Raw genomic sequence first — 13310 nt, 5'->3', positions numbered from 1 at the left:
TATCAGCTTAAGATATTTCAGAAGGGTTTAGGATATCAGTGAGTACTTCTTAGGTAATCTTTACTGGCAACTTCAGTAGTCCCCAGGCTTTACCATTAGCTGTAATATGTAACCAAAACTAAAAACATGATCTATTTTCAAATTTCAACACTGAGAAAACTAGATTTTGTTTATATATGTGATTTCCAATGCCAGGCAGAAGAAATCTAGGCTGTAAAAACATTCAGAGCTTGAGGAATGACTTCAAAGCCTAAAGGATCCTTCTCTCTTTTTCTCCAGTTTTAAACCTCAAGACCCTTATTTGCAATGAACAATATAACCCTATGCATAAACAGTGTAAGGTACTAAAGATCTGTACCAAGAATTATATCCTTTCTGTACTACCCTAATTCTTCCCATCAGAGAGAAGAGCAGCACCACTCTCAGAAAAATCCCTTTCCCAACCAAAGCATCAGCACAGAATAAAATCTGTTACTCAATTAAGGCATTCCTGAAAGTGTTAAGGAAAGGAGATGCTTAATGTAGGCATTGAGGATATTAGTTAGAAAGTAGAAACTGAATCTAAATAACAATTAATACAGAAAATAAACTGCTTGAACAATACTATGCATATATTGAAATCTTCTTCATGGGAATAATTAAATTATCCTTTCCTTCCCTCTGCAGTTTTCCACCACCTACACACACTTCTAAACACTAGTAATTTCATTCACAAGGAAAGAAATCCAAAATACTATCATTCCCAGGGCTGTTCTCCTAATTCTAACATTGCATTAAGTGCTAATTTATGTTTTTTCATAATGATCAGCCTCTTAGCTTTTCAGTAAACTTATCCCAACCAATCTGCTTTTTTTCTGTTCCTTTCCCTGTATTTCCTTCTGCAATTAAATTCACTCTTTCAATAGCTTAACTTTGAATTATTGTCTAATTCTGTTAATTTTGCATAAAATGCCATAAACATAAGATAGTTCCTTGCTAGGTAGGCAGATGTGGAAGTGTGGCTATCAGCATTAGGTGTTTTAGAGAAACATTGCATAAATTTTAGAGGATTAAGATTGCAAAAGCAACTGGACTCTGCTTATCAAACAGTTATGTCACTCAAGAATTAGGTCAGAGGCGATTTGGGGTTCATTGATCAATACACAAGCTTCAAAGGGATGAAGGAATTTTTAACATGTATTAATTTCTAAGAACTGAGAAACAACACTGACCCAAATGCTACACATATTTCTAAGAAATTTAGTAGGCAGTAGAATAGTAGGACAGAATAAAGCATGTGATGAGGAAAAGGAAATAGCTTAACCAAAAAACATTTTACTCCATCCTATAAATTCTTTCAGTGCCTCATATTTTCACAGCTTTTTGGCTGGAGTCTGGAACAAAACAGCAAAATAACACAGTGAAACCTCCTGATTAAATGGGTACAGGAAACATTGTTGCTGTAGCCTGCTGTCTCTGTGAGACAGGCACACACGGCAGCGATAGGGACATGTGCAACAGCCCCGTGGGACCTGTGTCTCCTGGCAAGAGACTGATCCAAAATGTACAAAGGACAGCATTTAAGAATTATTTATTAATACAAACACATGTTTAGCAACTTTTCCCCATGTACTTTATCTGAACACCAGTAAATATTAATTTCTGCAAGGAAGAGATACCCTAGTTCACTGAATATTATGCAGCAGGGAGAATAACCAATTGAAATGTATTTTCAAGGTAATGTTTCAACTAGATGAAAGAAATGAGTGATAGCCTTACTCATACACCATGATGCAGCAAGGCTCCATTAGCATGCATTAATGAAGTACTGTAAACCTTACTTTTGAATTACATTGTTAAGCTTGTGTCAAACCCTCAAAGGCATTGAGTCAGGTTTTAATATTCCCTGGTGGCAGAAACTGCAAGGGTAAATGTGGGTAACTGCATTTAAAAGGGTATTTCTTTCACCATTAATCTGCAGATTCAGCTCATGTTGAGTCCAGATTTTCAAACTTGCATATATTGGATCAATTTTTTAAAAATAGATTTCTGACTAGAAAAAATACCATTGTTTTGTCAGATCCATGAAATCTTAATAACACACAGCTCACTAATTACTGGTTAGTAGGGCAGTCTTCATTCACCTTTAGACTCATGTAAGTTATGTAAAATGTACACCTATTTCTTAAGCACCAGCAAGATCAGATGCATGTAAATACACTATTATATATGAAATAAAAAGAATCCTGTAACCACTTTTTCTAGCTCTTTGATGAAGAAATACGAAATTAATTAGTCATCCACTTGTACAGGCCAATGTCAGCTTTAAAAGCACATTCAATTCTCTTCCAGTGATTTAAATGTAGATTTTAAGTCCATTTTTTAAATTTTCAGTAAGCCAGAGCAATCATACTAATTTCAGTTTAAAAGAATGTCTTATTTCCTTACACATTACTTAAGATGGTCTAAATATATACATATATATTAAAACACCAAAATACATGACTCAACTTTTTTTTTGCCTCTGAATTAGGATGGGCCCTTAGTAATAATAGCCTTGGTTTTGTTCAGTTTGGATTTATATGCAAATATTAGAGGAAACTTAACATTTGTTAGAATATTCTTCCCATTTACATTGTTTTAATAGCAGCAAAAAAATTTTAAATATTCACTGAATAAAATAGTTTCAACACAGTTTTGTAGCCTTAATTTCATGAGTAATTCATTGAGGTCTCAACAGACACCTCAAATCTGTGGTTCTTGTCCAGCCATTACTACTCTCTTACATTAAGTTAAGAGAACTTCCATTGAAACGAAGGTTTTGGGTATCACTTTAGGATATTGGTCATGCTAATGGGATGCACATAAACAGGATGTATGGAACAAGTGACAGCCACAAGGTGTTCAGTATCCATAGTGCAGGGCTTGATAAGCTGGGTTAGGCAGTGCAGAGGCCAAAGCAGAGCATGCCATGGGTGCTCTGTACCTCATCCTCCCTGAAAGGGCACAGCTTTTAGTTATGAGCTTGTCCATCTCTGAGCTCCCAGGTGAAGCTGTGGTTCAGTATCAAGCACCTCAAGCTGGGAGCTTTTTCGGCACAAGAACACATACCAGTAACATCCCTGTCTACTCAAAGCGCTTTCACTATTTTGTTTCATCTTTCCATTCTCTACACAACAGCAGGAGAAAAAGTATTAATGGAAATCTGGTATAGCCATGGTGACCTGGCATCTCAGTCTGCAATCCACCAAACTGTCACCCAAACTTCCTCAGGCACAAGGAATTCTTCATGACCTTTCACTCTAACGTGATCATATCTTCCCAATACCTGGAATCTGAATATCAGCTAGAACTCGTTAATTTCCCTGAAGTTTTGGCACTGCAGTGGACCAAAGGCAGATACTCTTTTACGACTGCTATTTTGTATTAATGTTAGTTTTTATTTGGCTAGTGTTCCAGTGGATGCAGCAAGCCTTGGCATTTACAGTATCTGTAACCTCACAAACAGCAAAAAAAAAAAGAGAAAAATCCCTCTCGTCTTTCAAACATAAATGTGACATCAGTCTGCAACTGCTGAAACCAGAGCTACCTTTGTGAGTGGCTCTGTACTTTCTGAAAAAATCATTGTAAGCCACTGCGGGAAGAGGATACTACCATTCATTAAAGTTATATTGGCAATCTGTGTCTCAAAGTCCCAGCTTAGTCATGCATTTAAGTGCCTAATTTCCTCCATATACTAATTATGCACATATTATGGGTATTTTCCAACTGATATCAAAGCTGTCTTGTGCATTGCAGATAAGAAACGTCAACATGAGCATGTTCTGCTCCTTCCTCATTAATGTGCACCACATTGCCTCCCTGTGGCTGAATCTCTCTCACTTCCATACCTCATTTTTTCTGTAGCTCCTGACCAGCCTGTTAGCTCTTCAACACCTTCCCTGCAGTAGGAAGAGTTTAGCAGTAACAAGGGGATTTTATGCTTTCACATAGCAAAGAAAAACTGGCTTAGATCTGTGTGTGAAGAAAGGTTTAATTCCACAGCTTAATGCTCTGTTGAGGAAACAACTGTCAAACAGACCAGTTGTTAGAGAGGACCTATTCTGTACAGGATGAGAAACCTTTTACATGTACAGTGTAACCACATAAATATTAACAGGAAAATTACTGGTCTAAGTACCTTGGGCCTTCTGTGTCAGACAAATCTCTGTGTAGGAAAGAAGGACAGTTTATCTGTAGAAATCCAGGCACCAAGCACTTCCAGCATCTCTTTAGGCATTCAGGACTCCACATTTATAGGTAAGCAGCTAAAATTTTGAATTTCAAGCATTAACCACAAAGTATCTGGAAGCCTTACAGAAACCCACTCACCAGGGAATATCTTAGCACCACTGTAAAACAGCACTGTTTTCTTCCTATAGTTCCACAGCAATTATGAAAGGCAGACAAGACTGTTCTTATCTTCAACTGTTGGCTTTTCAAGGCAGTGTCACAGTACTGGCAGCAAAGGAAATCCATACATGGTCAGGAGCAGCCATTTAATCATCTTTCACTGACAGATTGGAGTTTCTTTTTCGAGTGATACTATATTTAGTAACATATAATGAATTTCATGAACATGGATTTTAACATTGTTGAATTGTGCTTATTCTTACTGGCATAGTTAGATTAAGGATATTTATTAATCTCTCAACATTTTTTGTCTCTACAGAGTGGAAGCTATAACAGCACCTGGTAGTCCAATATGGCAAGAGCATACAAAGGAATAGTGCCACGTGTGTGGGTTGCAAGTTATCATATCACAGGCAACTTGGAGCATAGCACTGACACCCTGTAATGGTATAAAGCTGCTCTGCAGGAGATAAAAAAGACATACTAGGCTGTAAAAAAGACAAATACCTTTTCTATATACTGACCAGAGGTGTATGCAATATTATGGAACAGTCAGTAAAGCCTAGCAGGAACATCAAGGGATAAGACAGCAAGAATTGAAAATACCTCCCCCAAATTCTTTTTCCCAAGGAAGCAAACAGTGCTAAGACTCTGCTAGACTACATAAAAACCAGTTGATCCTGCTCTGCTTGCAAGTTATTTTACTTCTGACTAAAAAAAGAAACCATAAAATGGCATCATGTCAGAGCTGCAGTGTTTCTTGATTGTCTTGATGTAAGGTCTTCACAGCCTACAATGCAGATTAAAAAGTTTGATCAATTGGTATTATTTCTGTATTTTATTTCAGTCAAGCTCAAAAATCCACCAAACCCCACAATGAAGTAAGAGCTTGCATAGAACAGGGAAGACTTGATATAAAATTGTGCTCTCTAGTGGAGAAATTTCATTCTGTGCAATAAAAATTCAAGCCATGCTGATCCATCCACTTAACCAAGAGGTTTTCAGTGCAGAGAAAGTATAAAGATTTTCCACAATATGAAAAGAGTGCAAGTGCCAAGATCAACATATTTATTATAACTCATAAGATAGGTTCATACTGAGTTACATGAGATTACAGATACATAATGTTTCTAAATATAGAACAAAAAATACCTAAGGCCTAATACATGTGTTATGTTTGTTAGATTTTTAAAAGTAATGACACTTTTCATGTAATAGCAAAACATTTATTTTTAATGATGTTGCACTATATTATGGTCCTATATAATACTATGTAGTCTGATGAAAATAGGTTACTTTCACACCAGATAGTGCTTGGTTTACATGATCAAAACTAGGATTTTTCTCTCAATAAGTGTTTAATAACAAATTTTCTATTGATTTATTTTTAGAGAGAAAAACTTAAATATTCACCAACTTTATTTCTAGTTATACCACTAATTTTAAATCTACTGAATGGGTCTTCAAGAAACCCTAACTCCTGTTCAATATGTTTTCTTACAGTGTTAACAAAACACAGCCCATTTTCTTCATGACAAGTGCCCTATCACCACTTTTTCTGGGCAGGTATAGATGACTGAATGCATTAACTCTGTATAATAGCAGATGAATTAGAATCTAATCTTTCAAACAAGTTGGCTGCTTTCTGCTTCCTCAACACTACACAGGAATTAGATTCCTTAAACTCTGTATCTTAACTAGGCTGTTAGAATATATCTCAAGTTAAAAGACAGAAATGTAAAAGACCTGGAAAAGCTAAATGTACAGTTAACTATGCTAATTTTAAAATATATTAAAATTTGGTGTGCCTTCTAATTCATGAATAAGGATCTAGCAAGACATGGATATTAGATTTCTCTTATGTGGTTACTGAATGTCATGCTCAGCTGTTGACTGTTACAGAAAGCAATACTCCCTCTTCCTTTTTGGACCTAAAAGATAAAATAGGGGGGAGGGGAAAAGCTGTTTCTTTGAATATATACAGAAACACAGAGCTACCATTCATGTTTTAAGTTCCCTAGTATACTCAGAAAAGGCAGCCTAACAATTCAGCAAAGCCAGTAGCCTAGATTTAAGAAATATCACAACTACAAACAGAATCATACAAGTTCAAAGATTTGCCAGCTATAAATTTTTTTAAATGGAAAAAAGTTCGTAACTGAGCTTCTGCCGAGAGCAAGGGCAGAGTTTGCTGACTTCCAGCATAACTTGTGCTGATATGGCAGCAATTTAAACACTTATAATTAGTTAATCCCATGAGAGCAAGCAGATTTCCTGTTTCTACAATGGTAGTCATACAGAATTTTGAGCTGGGGAACAATTGTCAGTGATTGGGTAAGAGAAAAACCCAGTTCTGCTTCAGCAGTTTTGTCATGTCACTTAATAGAAAGATGAATAAGAACTAAGTAATAAACTGTAGTTTGAGTATGTCTAAATATTTATGGATATTTATTTAAATATTTATGAAGTGCTGGAACTCTGTAAAATGCTGTTTCCATTTAATACTCCCCTGCAACTTTTCACAATTTTCTTTAAATGTGTTTCCTTCACATGGCCGTATCACATCACATGCAAGAAAAGATTAATTTCATATAAAACAGACAGTCTTGAAATTAAGGAGCCAGAAAGACAAGCAAGATATCCCTTGAAGTCCTGTGTGGTTACTGTAACAGAGAGGTAACAAAGAGAGGGATCTTAAACATCTTTAGTTTAAAATTCAGTGGCAGTCAAGCACAACTAACACACAGTTGTGAGCATATTGTAGCACCACTGGAAGTTAAGTGGGAGGTACAATTAGCTGTGTTGCAGTAATAGCTGCCAGTCACAGCAGGGTGTGTGCATGGATGGGAGGCAGCCCAGTCACTGAGGGACACATCTCTTGCTCTAAGTCTCATTTGAGAGTCAGAATGTTTGCAAAAGCTCCATTTTTAGATACAAAAGTGTTATCTCGGCGAGGCAGTAGTTTCACTGTGTTTTGCAGACTCAGCTAGCTATCCTACATTAGTAGAGTTCATTCACTATCAAAAGGCATTAAAAAATACCAAAGATTTATGCATTAGGTTGTAAAGCATCTAAAAAACAGGCCCAAAGTTATCTGACAGCTACAAGGTCATACTTAGCAACTCAGTTTAGCCCATGTAAGAAGTGAAATCATGCAATACCTTCCAATTAAAATATCCTCTGCATTTCCTGAGAGGACAAAAAGATGCCAAAATCCCAGAGAGTTCATACTGACTTCCAATCCCACCTTATATGACAGCTTTGAGAAGCTTTTGGGACAAAGCTAGGAAGTCATCCACAAATTACAGTTGTTACTACAACACTACCATTACAGACCATTTTAAGGATAACTTACAATAACTCCTTCAGATGATATTGTGCAAAGAACACCAAAGCTTGTACTGACCTATTTTTAATTCAGGTACTCTCCCTACTCCATGATAACAAGGTTTTAGAGAATATGAAAGCACAGTCCAGGGGGTTCTCATAAGACAGAGCAGATTTCAGCCTTCTCTCAGTTTCCTATATTTCAACAGTTGCAGAAGTGCCATTCGTGTAGCCGCCTTTAGACTTCATGTGGTCCTGAATTGACATAGCCTAGGGGAAAAAAAAAAGCTTATTAGAAGACATCTTATAAATTCTGGTTGCCAGAGCAATTATTAAAGGCATCAATTTGAAAGGGCAGGTGAGCCATATGTTTGCAGTGCTGAATCCCAACAGTAGGGAGAAATAATAACTAAAGCCATTATTTAATAGCTGTTAAATACTATTTTAAGTCAGTGTTTGAGATGCATTTTGCTATACAAAATCCACTTATTCTTACATCCCTCACCCTCCACAGCTTTGACTTCAAGGTGATTTGGTTCTAGAATCAAGTGCATCCATAGAATCTGCATCCAAAAGGTTCTTATAGCGTGTAAAGATACTGAGGAAATGAGCATTTCCTTCTCAGTGTATCTCCCACAGTATCTCATGTTTACAAACCAAAAGACAGTTCTGTTCTGATGCTACTCTATTGATAAAAAAAACCCTCAAGATTTTTCTGTCTTTTATAGTTACCTAGTATTTTATTGGCTACCTGCTCTACAGGTTACTGAGGGGAGATGTGTGTCTCTCCCCTCCCAGAGGTGCACACTTACAGAGGAATAGTCACTACTCATCTCTCTGGCCCCGACGTGCGCGGTGTGCACAAAGTTCATGGGCTCTCCTATCATATTCCGGTCCAGTCTCCGGCGCCTCTTCTATGAGAAAATAAGATATCTTAGGTCTCTATTCAGAAAACATCAGCAGCTTTCAGCCAGAAACAAGTAGCCAAGATAAAAATAGATAGCCAGGTCTGACCCCAAATGACACCTCATGGCAAGGGGGCTGAAGTTTCAGACTGTTCACAGTAGGACACTATGAAAGTCACTCTTATTCCTGCTAATTGAATTCTAGCAAAAGCTTTCTTTACTGCTGGAAAGTCAGGGCCTGAGAACTGCAAACAGTCACACTAAGTTACTGGCAGAGAACACACAGTTCAAACATAGCTCAACAGGACTGGTTTTAGCTTTTGCAGTACTTTGACCAAATGAATCAAAACAACAGTAAGGAAAGTGTTTCCCATGTAATTGGAAGACAAAATTTCAAATTCAGTAAAGGGTGGCAGTTGTGCATCTACCTACCGGTGGGGGCTGATCACCATTGCACCAATTAAAACAAACCAGGAACTCAGTCATTATATTTCTCAGTAGGTAAAAAGGTCTTGTTAGGTGTAATTCTCTGGGAGTTCGAGCAGTTAAAGGACAAGTGCAGTTCCTAGAGTGAACTTAGAAAGGAAATGCTTGTGCAGGTTCAGTTGTAGAGATCACAGAATGCATCTGATAAGTATACCTGCAAAGAGATTAATATTTAAATTTATATTAAAATATATCAAAGTTTTGTAACAGTTATTGAGCAACAGGCAGTTTATAAGACTAAACCAAGACTGTTGCATTCTTAAACATTCTTGTAGAGGAGAGGAGCATCAATTTAAAATTACTATGTTCATGTCAGAAATTAGGGTTAAGAATTCTGCATATTTACTTACAGAGAGTATTGGAAGTTCTTTACAGAAATGTGATTAAATCAGTGCTAGAATTAAGTCAAGTCTTGTTTAACAGTCTGTGATCTGGTTGTAAACAAAGCTAACCATTACTTATGAACTATTTTTATAAGTAATTTAAGTTATGAAACTTTACTGTTCTGTAAGAAACTAGCCTTGAACAGATTGACCTGCTAACATTTACAAACTGAGGCCTTACATATGATATGGTTACTCTACTTAGGGAAAAGCTCAAAGCAAAGAGCCTTCTACAATTCAAATAACCCTTAAAAGAGAAAAGAAGAGCCTTGCATACAGCAAGAAAACCATGCATCAGAGCCTAGAGCTTCTCAGAATGTATAAAAATATTAACACAGCAATCCTGAACTGGAGACACAACCAGGAAACTCACTGACTCTAAGTACCGTGAGGCCAGGAGACAGCCCAACTTTTAGTAGTTACTGATTTTTTTTTTTTTAATGTATCTTTGTTCAAAGCAAGCCTTGGGTTACAGGCTAGCCTTCACTGTCAAATTTTTTATACCCCAGATCATTAAAACAGTATCACAACATGTTCATTTAAAGAAAGTTTTGTTATTTTTTGAAGCTTACAGCTTAACAGAAGTTAAACAGTATAGTTTCATCAATTCAGTCTTTCTGAACCCCCACTAAAGCTTTCACAGCAAACCAGCATAAGCTTCATAGGCATTTCCTCCTTCTTAGGCATTTCTTATGTAGTCCCACAATTATGTAATTACCACATCTATTTCTTTCACTTTTGTGGTTTTCTAACATTTCATCACGTCTCACTTCAAGCAGATTTTTAAAATTTCTGTGATTTATCTTTCTAAGCATGCTAAGTGTGCCCCTTTTAGTATTCTATATGATACATTTCTGCAGAATGTCTTATATTATTCCAGTTTGTCCTAGGTGGTTTTAATACAATTCGTTATCGGCCTCAATTATCATTTTTCACCTCATGCCCTCACAATGGTCTTTATTACCACCGGGAGGGACAGTGGTCCGCACAACCGTAAAGACAAGCAGAAGTCAAAGCTTTTGCCATTGCTTCACATTAATTGTGGATTTTTGGGGTTTGTTGCATGTTAATGAGACCACATCAAAGCTAAGGTTTTCTGAAGTGTGTCACCGCACAGAGATCACCTCTGGGGAAAGCAGACTGACTGACAGGACCCCATGGCCAGCCCAAAGCAGCAGCGGAACGCCTACCGTCCTCCTGCCGTACCCCGGTGTGTCCATCTCCCTCCGTGTGGCTCCGCGCGTACCTCGGTGCTGCCTGCTGCTCCCGGAGAGTCCTGACAGGATGGTGTGTCCTCATTCAAGCGCTGGCACACACCCAGCTCCCGTCTTGGCAGCTTCAGCACATTTACAGTTCATATTCCTGGGTTATAATTAGTCCTGTTGGCTAAGCAAGAACGCTCCGCTGCGCTCCCATGCCCTGCGGCGGCTCCTCCGCTCCGGGAGGTGCTGCACAAGTCTCTTGTGCACTTCACGCGTCCCTACAGGTGTCAGAAACGCAGAGCGGAGACCAAAAATAGAGCCCTGCTTTGGCGTCAGATTTGTGCAGCCGTGCAGTTTTCTCAGCACTCCCCATGCAGCCTGTGGCTCCCTTCCACCCTGCGGCAGCTCTGCAGGTGTCCTGCTGGCACACGGCGTGCTGAACGCCTTCCTGTTGTCTTTTACATCAGAACGCTTCTTTTCCTCTGCATGACTCAGAGAATCATCCCCCCAGGACAGGAACGTTGGTGCCAGGGCATGGGACACCTTGCTCCCAGAGACTCAAGGTTTCCACACTAACTAGAAGAATTTTAAAAACATCTTAATGTTTTCAGGTTCCTCCAAGACAAGTAAAAGCCAACAAGAATCCCTGAAGCAAGGAGAAAACAACATTTTGTCACAGTTGGCACACAGACCAGAACGGGACAATATCCTGTTGTTCTTTCCCTCTGTTTTTCACCATGGCAGCAGTATCATCCAGGCGAGGAGACAAAGGGCCTGGGAATGGCTAGCACGCGCAGACACGGCCCTGGATGTGCTGGCAGGATACACAGCCCTGCTGGAGCCCGGGGCCTTAAAGTGCCCCAGAGCTTTGGGAATGCTGAGATAAACTTCCCCGAGTGTAACAATCAATTTCTCCTACCACTGCTGTGCATTAAGAAGTGTTCAAAGTCTGCTTGTATTTTACTTGTAAAATATCCACGGAAAATATTGAATCAACCCAAGAGAACCAAAAACCTGAATCTTTGCATAGACAAGGGAGACACATGGCAATGTTGATAAATAACATCACTAAACATATTTATTCTTTCCAACTGGCCTGTAGATTCAAGGTCAGATCATGCAAAATCCTTGCCTCGAGCTGTTAGTGCAGGACAGTGAGGGCACAGTAAGTGAATATTGTCACAGTCTGCCACACCCTGCCCCAATCCAGTGTTAAACTGGGATTACTGCTGGGCCCACTTGCTGTGATTTTCATTCCAGCTCTGTCAGTACGGAGTTCATGTAAGGAGCAGTGTATTTCAGCCTAAGTGCCTTTCTAAAAACCACCATGCTTCTAGTTTGCACATTATCCCTCCTTTGCTCACTTGACATCAGCATCGTGTTAAAATCCTCGAACATTTGTATGTTTACATATTTGAATGACAAAGTGTGGCAAAAGACAGTAAAACTTGTATTAGTTTTGAGCATGAAACTTGGAGAGTGCATCTCACTTGGTAAAAAGGTGAAGAGTACAAAACAGTTATTAAGACTTCAGAAGAACCTTGGAGCTAAAATAGCTAAAATCTGCTGTAGAGTGAGTTGAGGGGCTTGCAAGCAGCATCCTGATTTTACCAGTGTATGTACAGATTACAGGGATGCATTCCTCAAACTATATAATAATAATGCTACTATGGATCATAAATGTATATATTGGTCTACCATCCTGGAGCTTTGCAGAAAGCTGAGAATAAGTATATGTTCTGTTTGGAAGTTGAAACAACTGCAAGAGAAATCAACTAAGGTTTGCTTGCAGTCTTACCAGAAAAAAACAGTAAAAATAATAAAAAACAAGGAAATGGTTGGCAACACACCCACTGCCAATAATGTAAACATGTTGAACGGATCAAGTGCCTTGTAAATTATGAAATTTACTGTTACTAAAAAAAAGCTATGATCATAAATTTCCCTTCTTTACAGAAGGGAAAAGAAGGCTTAAGGAGAAAAGGTAGAGTTCCTCAGGCACAGCAGAGGAGCAAAAAAGACGGCCCAAGAAAAGCATATGAGGGAAGCAGGAAAAGCAGGAATTGCGCTCATTTAGAGAGGGCTACAGAAGAGAATCCCTCGGTCGATTTCGGGGTCGGTGTTCCCCGGGCCTCCCGAGGCTCCGGCCCGGCCCGGCCCGGCGACACGCCGTGACCTTGACCGCAGCGATGCTCGCGGGGCTGCGGCGCCGCGCCCGGGACACCGCCAGGGGGCGCCTCGCTCGCCTCCCACGCTCGCGGCCTTCCCGCCCCGCCGCTCCCTCAGGAGCCTCGCGTGCCGTCACGGGGAGCCACGGCCGGTCTCGGCCCCAGCGCAGCTCCTCACTGCAGAACCGGGCCGGTGTCCGGAGCGGGGCTCAGCCGAGTCGCCGGCAGGCCCGAGCGCCGGTACTGCCGCAACTCCGCCCTCGCGGGAGGGGAGTGCGCGGCCCTGCGCGGGAGCCAGCAGGGGGCGCCATGCACCCACCGTTCCCGCCTCCGCCCTTCCCCGGCGCGGAGGCCGTCGAGCGCCCCCTAACGGTCGCACTGTAACACGGCCGGACGTGAGTGAGCGCGCCCCAGCCAATCGCCGCGAGCCGTTCGCGTCAGGCCGCTTTCTATTGGCTGTACGGCGGA

The 13310-nt window shown here is 40.0% G+C and overlaps 1 protein-coding gene across 3 annotated transcripts; it reads right to left on the bottom strand.

Annotated features, from left to right (window-relative positions):
• Positions 1 to 1555: 1555 nt before the first annotated feature.
• On the bottom strand, positions 1556 to 11236 carry LOC132333377 (CDC42 small effector protein 2-B-like). Of its 3 annotated transcripts, XR_009488150.1 has the most exons (5): positions 10663 to 11236; positions 9036 to 9243; positions 8511 to 8612; positions 7778 to 7968; positions 1556 to 5161 (listed from the first exon to the last, which is right to left on the bottom strand). XR_009488150.1 is itself a non-coding variant. In XM_059858410.1 (4 exons), exons 2-4 carry the CDS (start codon positions 9087 to 9089, stop codon positions 7894 to 7896), a joined length of 231 nt encoding a protein of 76 aa, XP_059714393.1. In that variant the 5' UTR covers positions 9090 to 9243; positions 10663 to 11234; the 3' UTR covers positions 5417 to 7893. The 3 variants fall into 3 exon arrangements, 2 of the variants coding, with proteins under 2 accessions (XP_059714393.1, XP_059714394.1); XM_059858410.1 differs by lacking the exon at positions 1556 to 5161 and having other exon boundaries at positions 5417 to 7968; positions 10663 to 11234; XM_059858411.1 differs by lacking the exon at positions 1556 to 5161 and having other exon boundaries at positions 5417 to 7968; positions 10679 to 11234.
• Between the last annotated feature and the right edge of the window lie 2074 nt (positions 11237 to 13310).

This window comes from Haemorhous mexicanus, chromosome 13 (assembly GCF_027477595.1).
Source record: "Haemorhous mexicanus isolate bHaeMex1 chromosome 13, bHaeMex1.pri, whole genome shotgun sequence".
NCBI lineage: Eukaryota > Metazoa > Chordata > Aves > Passeriformes > Fringillidae > Haemorhous > Haemorhous mexicanus.
This window is presented reverse-complemented; position numbering and strand designations above follow the sequence as displayed.